The sequence below is a fragment of the Onychostruthus taczanowskii genome, unplaced genomic scaffold (genome assembly GCF_017590055.1).
Source record: "Onychostruthus taczanowskii isolate IOZ18803 unplaced genomic scaffold, ASM1759005v1 scaffold8, whole genome shotgun sequence".
In the NCBI taxonomy this organism is placed as follows: domain Eukaryota; kingdom Metazoa; phylum Chordata; class Aves; order Passeriformes; family Passeridae; genus Onychostruthus; species Onychostruthus taczanowskii.
Window position 1 is genome coordinate 9,317,376 of NW_024505892.1, and position 10,234 is coordinate 9,327,609.

General features: G+C 48.1%; 1 protein-coding gene across 2 annotated transcripts; it reads right to left on the bottom strand.

Moving 5' to 3' along the window:
- Positions 1-1,018: 1,018 nt before the first annotated feature.
- SGK1 (serum/glucocorticoid regulated kinase 1) lies at positions 1,019-9,541 on the bottom strand. 2 transcript variants are annotated; one of them, XM_041423691.1, is made up of 12 exons: positions 9,051-9,541; positions 6,398-6,473; positions 5,893-5,968; positions 5,346-5,450; positions 4,846-4,929; positions 4,608-4,739; positions 4,212-4,324; positions 3,892-4,015; positions 3,435-3,530; positions 3,167-3,322; positions 2,971-3,060; positions 1,019-2,250 (listed from the first exon to the last, which is right to left on the bottom strand). In XM_041423691.1, the coding sequence occupies exons 1-12, from the start codon at positions 9,286-9,288 to the stop codon at positions 2,083-2,085; spliced, it is 1,458 nt and encodes a 485-aa protein (XP_041279625.1). In that variant the 5' UTR covers positions 9,289-9,541; the 3' UTR covers positions 1,019-2,082. The 2 variants fall into 2 exon arrangements, with proteins under 2 accessions (XP_041279625.1, XP_041279624.1); XM_041423690.1 differs by lacking the exon at positions 9,051-9,541 and adding an exon at positions 6,574-7,017.
- Positions 9,542-10,234: the final 693 nt, after the last annotated feature.

Consider the following 10,234-nt stretch of genomic DNA (forward strand, 5'->3'; position numbering starts at 1 on the left):
GTCTCCCAGAAACAGTTTATAGCTAAAGGCATACACATTTTTCTGTTCCTACATCGAACGCATAATAAAAGCGGGAAAATTACTGCAGGCTTTTATCTCAGAAATGTAATGAATAGAAATACCACCCCTATTAGCGAATTGCTTACACTGCTGTTATCGCAGCAGCCTGAGCAACATTTGACTGTCCAACTTTTCTCAGCAACTGCTCCTCTGGATTCTCAGAATCACTAAGAACAACAACTGAAATACCCACTGGATAATGGGAGCTGTAAAGAAGGTGCAGATACTCAGTTCCTCAGAGAAAAAAAGCCATCTATCACCACACAAAAGAAACTGAATAGGATCACCCCAAAAGTGCTTATCTTGCTTCTTGGCCAGAAGTCCCTCTTGCAGGCCATCTGGTAGTAGTACTCAGTAATAAAAAAACTATTTAACAGTTTTAGGTAAACAGTTTTACTCCAGCTGCAATCATGTGATTGGTGAGTGAAATCCAGCTCCTGAATAGATTTTGGAACACTGGTAAACTTGGGGTACAGTGCACTGCCCCACACCACAGCAGATGCTCCAGGATGGACTCCCAAAAGGAGCTGTTTCCAAAGTCCCACGATAATCTGTTTCTAGTGTATGTCTGCAATGCTGTGCTAAAACATCTCCTGTCTTTGTTACCTAAGGACATCATTTAAGTGTAGCTGTGCCTTGTCCACACCAGAGAGCAGTACCTTCACTTTGCTTGAGGCAGAGAAACTAATTCTGGGGGAATGGGAGCATTTGTACCAGGAAAGAACACCCACACTGATACACAATCACTCTGAACACCCACAGTTGGAAGACCAAGTCGTATCCGTGTACTTCGCCAAGTTGTATCCATGGTAAGACTTCTATGGGTGCAGTTTGATGGCATAACCATCACACACCTAATGAAAATTACCTTAGCTGATTGGCAGCTTGGACTTATTTTTAATTTTTTTTTAAATCTTGCTAAAACCTTTGTTTTAAAATAAGACAGAGTTCATGGAAGTATTTTTCAGGATTTTACTGCAAACCTATGGGTCTGGTCACAAAAAAATATGATACATATAACCATGTTAATTATATTACATTACAATGATGGTATACATTACAAGTAAGTCTGTAAGTTTAAATATACATCTAGAGCTACAACTGAATGTACAGATCTTTTTTACAATACATACAATCAGGAATGAAAATCCCTCAAACCCTAAGACCATAAATAATGCCCATTTTACAGATGATATATTTTAAACTAAAAGAGAAAAAAATAAAATAAAAAAAGAAACCAACAGCTTTGACCGACTGCAGCTGGGGCATTTTGGTCCATAAAAACCCTTTCTAAAAATAGAAATCTTTTTTCATAGCAGCAATGCTTTCTTCAAGCATTTGGATACAAGTAATTGTGAGCCCATTTCAATAATTTTAGTTGACAGTATAGATTTACAAAAGAAATTTCAAAATTACACTTAATTTATCTTCCAAATATGGAAGAAACAAACAATGCCCCACATTGTGGTATCCTGCAAGTGTCACACTGATGCTTTAAACTAAGTCCATCTGTAGTACGCAGACCACACGCATACCATTTGTTCACATAGTAAACCCACATAAATTAACTGAGAAACACACTCTGCAACAGGGAAAGCTTTGGAGCTCACAAGATCTCATCAGAAAAAAGGCACATTTCATAAAATCCTTATCACGTTCAGATAGATCTTCAGGCAAGGCTTTTCGAGCACGATTACAAAACAGCTTGTTCTTACTCCTACGATCTGCCATAGCAGTCTATGGCAGCAGTCATTTTATTTCTTTCCCAAGGAGACAGCACCACTTTGGGGGAAGAACAAATGGAAATGAAAAGCCTGTAAAGCTCATTTAGAGAGTGATGTGCTCTTCAAAAAAGCTTCCAGCAAACAGTGTAGTTGAAATTAAGGCTGCAAAGCTGCCATGGTGGAAATGTGCAAATTCTCTTTCAAGGTGACTGGTCAACTGGCAGTTCCACCAGAAGGCCAAACAAAAAATAAAAATAATAGTTGTTATTATTATTAAAAAAGAATAAAAGAAAAACATTCACAAGAAAGAGTCCACAGGTGGGGCATATGAGAAGCCCAAAAATGCCTCGGCGGCTTCTTTGACGCTGGCAGTGATGAGAATGCTGTCTGGGGACTGGCCAATGGAGTTAGGAACTGGCTCATCTGTAAACTCTGGATCAAAGTGCCGCAGGTCACTGGGGCCGCTCTGTGGAAAGGACAGAAAATGAATTAAGAGACCCAAAGATTGAGTACGCAATTCAATTCAATATGGAGAGAAGCACCCTTGTACAGAGACTCACAGTGTTATCACCTCAGGCCCACTGTTTAGCAGCCTTTGACAGTTTTAGTTTGGCCTTTTTTGTATCCTGTTGCACATTGTCTCACTAAAAACAAGATGATTTGATTTAGTATGGCTACACTCCCACTAAGCTCATGCAACAGAAGCTAAATGCAAACATGCCACTCTGCCACGCAGCAGTTTGCAGTGCAGGACTTAATCTCCTAGTTATTAAATGAAGTTTATAAAATGCTCAGGAAATGATGGAGAACAACCTCCACAACCTGATCCCTCAGTTAACAAATGTTAGTATCTGACAAGCCAATTGTAACTCTGCCATAGGGAAGCTACTTGCTCCCTATACCTTAACTTCCCCTTTGGCAAAATGGGGAGGCTGGGCATTATTTTAAAATTACCATGCAAATGAAGCATGTGAGACAACAAAAAAAACAGCCAAATTCAGATGGATCGTCAGCAAAAAGTCAATTACCACTTATTTTAACTCTGTTTGGACAGACACAGGGGAAGGAAAGTTACATTCCCTAAACACAGCCATCCGACCACTTGACCCTGGCTCCTGGGCACCCCACAAAGACAAGGGGTAGAAAAACACTCTGCATGCACTCTATAATTAGAAGTGATACGTACCACATTTGGGTTAAAAGGGGGCGTAATCTTCTTATTAATGAGATCATCCCAGTTAATTGGGGAGAAGAAGATGTGATTCTTAATCTCCATCTGTTAAGAGAGAGAAAAATAGATTAATTCAGACCAAAGGTAATGTAAACAGTACAGCCCAGTCATCCTCCAGCACTGCATGTGGGCACTGGCCATTTGCACTTACAAAGTCCTCCTTGGCACCAAGTCTCTTTGTCCTGTCCTTCTGCAAGAGGCCTTCCAGGAGATGTCTAGCTGAGTTGGTAATATTTGGCTTCAGCTGCAAGGGTTTGTTCAAGATATTGTCATACATTTCTGCGGTGTTCCTGCTGTAGAAGGGTGGCTGTGGGAAGAGAAAAGGAAGAGTTATTGAGGCTGACAAGCAGGCATGGGGTTTCTTGTGGGAAAAGGTCAAGTAAGCTAGTTTGATCTGTCATGTAGGATTTGTTGCTTACCAAGCCATAAAGCATCTCATACAGGACTGCTCCAAGGCACCACCAGTCCACAGTCCGGTCATAGGGCTGCTTATGGAGAACTTCAGGAGCAAGATACTGTGTAAGAGAAGAGAAAGAGCCATGTGAGCCATAGGGATCTTTACAATCAAGAAAGCCTCCCCATTCATGAATAAAAGCAGCTTACTGAATCCCAGCAATATTTAAGCTAAAGGAAAGCTACAGTATTTTTACAAACAGGCAGATGGCTTGAGAGCTGCTCTCTCCTGCTCAGCAAGCTCCATGTGCCCTAGATGTCCTCACTGGGCAGCCCTATTATTAGAAGGCCCATAATGCTCCCTACTCATGTAACCAGCCTTCCATACACATGGGAGAAGTCAGTTTTCATTGATAAGAACTCTCTTATCAATGAAAGCTCTTGCTGTCCCTCTGAGAGTGGGCGGCTGAGGGCTGGCCGTACCTCTGGTGTGCCGCAGAAGGTGGAGGTCGTGCCATTGTGCTCAATGTTTTCTTTGCAGAGTCCAAAGTCAGTCAAGACAATGTGCCCCTGTGAATCAAGCAGGATGTTCTCTGGCTTCAAGTCTCTGCAAGAAGAGATGAAAGAGATAAATGTTAGAGGAGGTGCAGTGAGAATATTTTAGGTGCAGCTGTTTAGAGAAGTTCACTAAGCCACCACAAAATATTAAATGCAATTCCAAACTCCTACTGAGCTGAACTTTTCAATGCTTATTTAACAAAGAATGTTTTTTTCTGTACAACAAACTGAACAAGGCTGCTCACCGATAAACGATGTTCAGGGAGTGCAGATAGCCCAGTGCACTGGCAATTTCAGCAGCATAAAATCGGGCTCTCGGCTCCAGGAAGCAACGCTCCCTCTGGAGATGGTAGAACAACTACAGGAGACAGAGAGAACAAAGTTGTGTAAACGGCGCCAAAGCCTGTTAACAATGCACTTAATTAGACTCAACATATATAGCACAGGAGAACAATAGCAGGAAATGGCCTAAGGATCCTTTGGTAGTTCAAAACTTGGCAGGCAGAAACATTGAATCTAGTAACTTCTCCTGCATGACTTTTCCCCTTGCAACTTTTTTTGTATTTAAAAGGAAGGGCGAAAATGTCTACCTTACCACCGTGCACATGATAGGAAATACTAATAATTTTCTTACTGCTTACCTCTCCACCATTGATGTAATCCAGGACAAAATACAATTTGTCTGCAGTTTGGAAGGAAAAGTGAAGCCCAACCAGGAAAGGGTGTTTCACATTTTTCAGCAAGACATTGCGCTCTGACATAATGTGCTTCTCCTGAAAACATCAGAAATAATCCATTAACATTTATTACACTTGCTTACTGGTAGCAGTAAAAATGTTTTTGATAGACATTGCAATGGCATTGTGAAGGGCAGCTTACCTCTTTCTTCTTCAGGATTGCTTTTTTCTGCAGGACTTTAACAGCATAGAACTGCTCTTCTGCCTTATGCCGTGCAAGGAGGACCTGAAAGTGCATAAAATCGCAGAACTGAGCAATACTGAAATATGGAACAACTTGTAAACACAACCAACAACAAGCCTTTACGTGAGATTCTGAGCACTGCCACATCCCTCTGGTTCAATGTGCAAGCCCTTTGCCTGACACTGTTACCATTCTGGCAGAATTATCTAGCCCAAAGATACTACATCTACTTTCTTTCTCTTCCAAAAGCAAAGTCTATCTATTCTTCCCAGCACTAGTGGACTGAACTGCCTGGCTCTTCTAGTACTCATTCAAATGCAGCGTCCCTGCTCCTGCACTGGATGTGCTCAGTTTGGTTTAAGTGACCACCATTCACCAAAGGCAGTACAAAACCCACTCTCCGGTATTTCACAGAAGAGCTCAAGAGTAAATAAATTTAAATGAAAAGTTACACTTACCTTCCCAAAACTGCCTTTTCCAATCACTTTTAAGAAATGAAAGTCTGACGGTTTGGCATGTGGGTTGGATGATGGACCGAGATTGATCTGCTGTGAAGGACTGGGCTAAAAAAATAAACAGAAACCACATTCGTTAAAACAGTTCAGCAGTGAGAGTCCCAACAATTTATCATTTTTAAAAATATAAGTAAAGCGACCTTGAAAATAAAGATTAGCACCCTTATTGCCACTAAAACTTGATCTCTGACAGGTATCTCCAACGAATAGGTACTGCCTAAGAAGAGTCTAACAACCACAGCTTACTTAAAAGTGCTTGCTGAAGTCTTAGACACATTCCATAATGAAATAACAACTCATAACACTTTTTAAACATTTCTTCTCGATGTTTGAAACAGAAAGAGTAATTGGTTAGACTGAAACTTTCTTGTTTACAATAGTGTGCTATGAGATTGCACTAATGCAATACTCATTATGCAAATTTCGCTACACTTCTATTGGTAGCTGAATTGGTGTTCTAAAAACGTCATACTGAGTAAAATCTACTTACCGGAGGAGAAGGATTAGCATTCATAAGTTCAGGCTCTTGAGGCTGAGAGATTTTCAAGATAGACTGAACTTCAGGGCTGCAGGGATAAGAGCACACATGATTAGGAGTTACGAGGAGCAGCACAGGCAGATCTTTCCGCCAGAGGGCAAGCACGTATCGCGGAAGAGTTCTGTTTGAGCCTACTACAGAAGGCAACCAAAGCAATCTATTTGATTTAAAGGGTAAATTTTTTTAATGACAGAAAATTCCATCATACAAAAAAATAATATATACTCTAAGTACAGCACAAAATAGGGACGAGTCACTAGAAATCTCTGACTTATTTGTTCCAAACCCAGCTTACGGAGACGGTTGCGAAGTGACTAACACCTCAACAAGACAAATAAACTCTTCCGTAACAGTAATGCCGGAGGAATTACAGTAAGCAAACATTATTTTTAAACTAGATCTCCCAATATCTAGTGATTTTGTGACTGAAACCCCCCCTAAGATTTCTGACACTTACTGCTTGCATGCATAGGAGTTGGTGGCTATCTTCTGAATGAAATCGTTTAGTCCCATTCTTCTCTGCTTCATGAAAGCTATAAAGTAAAAGGAAAGGAGAAACAAAATCGTTAAGCCACCCTGAGAGAAAAATCACAGCCCCTTGAGCATCTTCGAAGAAGTCCCCACGCCGCTCACCGATGAGGATGGCCACCATGCCCCTCATCTTCGAGTAAGTTAAGGTAGGACCAGACGCCTCAGCAGCTTTCACGGTCATTTTGAAGCGAGAGGGGGATACACTACAAGCGCACAGTACCACCAGCTCCCAGCACCGCACTGACTCGGCGAAGCACCCGGCGGCGTTTAAGTGGCGGCGGTGATGGGCGGGACCGGGGCGGGGCGGCGCCGATCGCGCCCCCCTCGACGTCCTTTCAGGGGCGGCCAGTGGCCGCCTCGGGGGACGTCGAGGGTGGGAGGGGAAGACAATCGTCGCTGTCTTTACCACCGCCCTACCTTGGGCGCAACCCTCTGGGGAGCCCCCACACAGTACCCCCGCAGGCTCTTGCCTCAGGATGCCAAGCATCCACAGGCAAACGAATCAAATCCTTCTTTTTCCCCTTGACAGCAAACTCGCGTAACCCCGACTTTCTCTCTCCCCCTCCCCCCCGCTTTTTATCCGGCTCTACTTATTTTACGGTTATATAAAGTTGAAATCTGGCTCTGTCTTTAGGACGACCACCTTGCCCGCAAGTGTGGGTGTCCCCCCACCACCCCGCAGCCTGCGTCCGCTCCCAGTCCCGCCGCACCGGCTGAGCGGCGATAAGGGACGCTGACGTCTCCCTGAAGGAGCCGCAGTGACTCAGAAGAACAAAATTTCCTGCCCGGTTTTCAATAAAACAAACAAATGTCCCTTCTGTGCACTGCCCTGATCCTGGCTGGGACATAACTAAAAGGAAAAAAAAAATTAGAAGTATTTTTTAAATGCCAAAAAGGGAAACAACGGGGAAAAAATAATCTGCTCCCTGAATTAGGAGAGAGCAGAAATTGCTTCTAGAAAAGGTGGGGAGATGACCCAGGGCTGGACAAGTGCAGTAACCGGGGGGAGGGTGGGGGGAGAGAGAAAGGGAAACAGCCCCGCTCTGCAGATTTTGTTTTTACTGTACACGGTCATTTGGGAACACCGTGTACCCGGGATTTAATGGCTCAGTCGCTTCCCTACGGGCGCGCCGGGGGCACACCGGGAGCGCTGGTGCATACATGATGTCCAAGGTGAAAGGATGCAGCCGGAGCCCTCCTCCCGGGGGACGCGGGAAGGACCACGGCCTCCCGCCAGGCTCCCCCGCCGGGGCGCATCCCCGCCCGCAGCCCTGGCACGGGTCAGGCGCGTCCGGGGGCTGCCGAGCTCCTGCGCCCTACAGGCGGCTGGAAGTTTCCACCCAACGGGGTGTTATTCATGCGCGTGTTTCGCCTCCCTGTCTGAACGAAGGGCGCTGGGTTGCGGCCAGCGCCTCCAGCTGCAACCTGCCCCCGTCCTCCCCCCTCCCGGAGACCGTCTTTTTACTCTTTATTTTCTTCTCTGTATCCGCTGCTGCTGCCTCCCCCCTCAACCACTGCCGGCCGCTGGATGGCATCCCTTGGCAGCTGCTGCACCCTCCGCCTCGGGGGGGATGGCGAGCCCCGCAGCACGGCAGCCGTCAAAGGCAGCAGCTCACCTTGAACAGCAAGATGGATCACCCGCAGAGAGAGACCCCTGCCACTTGGGCACAGGTCTTTCAAAAGCGCTGCAAAGGCGTTATAGGGAAAAAGCAAAGAGGGAGGATTGCCGGCTCCGCTCCGAGCCTCCGGTGGCCTTCCCGGATCAAGGGGCCCTTGCCCGGCCCCGCCGTCCCGGCTCGGGGAAGTGGAAGGGAGCCGGCGCCAGGGAAGGAAGCGGCGACGGGAGAAGCAAGGAAATGCCGACTGCAGCTGGCGGGGCTCTAAGTTCTACCACTTGTGGCTTTCCTCACTCTGTTGCACTCAGAATTTGCCGCTCTCATTAATGTAAGTGGAGAACAACAACAAAAAAATTCCCATTATAAACTTTGGGATTTAAAACTATCCTCAAAAAATCCGCTTGATAGATTGAAAGAGATGCAGACAGTTTTATATGCCCCTTCGTACTGTTTTCAGAGTACTGCTGTTAAAAACCACTCGAGATTCACAGTTTGGAGGGTCACCAGAATCCCCGTCCCCTGCCCGCTGCCCCCCTGGCATCTCCAGCTACATGACGATGCCCCCCGCCACGTTCCTGCCGACTGTGCAGAGAGGCAAGCGGCTCCCAGCCCCCGGGCAGCCTCCGGCACAACCCACCCGCAGTTCTGCACAGCTTGCCAGAGGCTGACACCCACTGCCGTCCTGCGGGCTTAGCCGCGGCCCCACACACCGCCCGCAAGCGCCCCCGCTCCAGCCGGCTACACCAGCGCCCTCGCCCCCGCTCTGCGTCTGTCTTTTTGCAAGGACTCTGCTGCTCTCGCCAAGTCACCTGGCCTCTGTTCGTGCCAAGCGCTGCCTCGGCTGTCCCCCGCACGCACCCGCCTGTATCCCCCGGTGCATCGCTGCGCGGGGACCCCGCTTCTGGGAGGGTTCTTTTCCCCGCGGAGAACAGTTCTCCTGGCAGGGCGGAGCGGTGAACCCACCTTTCAGCGACGACTTCTCCTCTTTGCCCCTCATCTTGCTGCTTGCCGGGACCCCGAGCGCGGCGCGGCGGCGCGGAGGCTGTGCCTGAGCTCCCGCTCCCGGCCGCTGCTGCGATCCCGAATAACTCCCCTTCCTGGCCGGGCGGCCCGCAGGCAGGAGGGAGGCGGCGAGGGCGGCGAGGCCGGCCGGCGCTCCCGCTGACCCCTTTATGGACGCACTATCGAGGGCGGCTGACATGCGGGAGCGTTATAAAGTTCAGCACGGGCCGCCCCGCACACTCTGCCCCGTTGCAACATCACCCTCAAAATTACTGTAATCAGCGCGCACACAAACACACGCACGGGCGGAGCGGGGCGGGGGGGCCGCTCCGGCCCTCCCTGACCTGCCGGCCGCGGCCGGCCCTGCCCCACGGAAGCTTGCGCTGCCCACGCTCCCCCGGCCAGGGCGCGGTGCGAGCACCCACGGCGCGGCTCCTGCGCCCCCTCCCCTCTCCTCCGGCACGGGCAGAGGCGGGGCGGGGGCTGCCGCTGCTGCCCGCGGGGGGCTGCGGCTACCGGCCGGGTTCCCCGGCGGCCGGATAGCGCCGGGGCGGGACCGGCGCCCCGCTCCGACCTGGCACCCNCCCGGCGCCGCGCACCCCGGCCGCGCCCCGCCGCGGGAAGCCGCTGTTCCTCCGTGCGGCACCCACCTGCCGGCTCCCGCACCCGGCAGGGCCCTCGCCCCCTCCCCGTGCCCGCGGTGCCTCGTAGCAGCGATGGCCTTAACGTGGAAGGGAGGAATGCCACCCAAGGGACGAATTATTATTATTTTATTAGTTAAAGTTAATGCGGCGTTTTAAGCTGATGAGCTGGGTTCTCCAAAGCCCGGGGTGTCCTAAAGTTGCATTTTTTAATTTTTCCTTACAATGACGGCAGCAAGCCTCAAGAGTTGAAAGGCATGAGAGAACACAAGAAAGGAACAAGTAATCAAAGATCCCATTTCTCAGATGCCAAGTCTTACAGGAGAGCATCAGAATATCTCAGTAAATTGCATCAAAAATTTGTATAGACAATGACTTAGGGCTGTACAGCTAAAAAGTAAATACAAGAAAAGAGTCAAAGAATCACAGTGATGTTCCACACTCATGTTACTCTTCTACCTCAGCCTAAAAAATTCACAAACTGTCCTGAAATTCTAAATTAAG

What these genes read in the sequence shown, in the direction of transcription:
- SGK1 (XM_041423690.1), bottom strand. Translation starts at nt 6,958, where the DNA reads ATGCTTGGCATCCTGAGGCAAGAGCCTGCGGGGGTACTGTGTGGGGGC. An exon ending in ATGCTAATCCTTCTCCTCCG is followed by an intron (nt 5,451 to 5,892) that starts GTAAGTAGATTT and finishes TTATTTTTTTAG; the next exon opens with CCCAGTCCTTCACAGCAGAT. An exon ending in GAAAAGGCAGTTTTGGGAAG is followed by an intron (nt 4,930 to 5,345) that starts GTAAGTGTAACT and finishes ATGCACTTTCAG; the next exon opens with GTCCTCCTTGCACGGCATAA.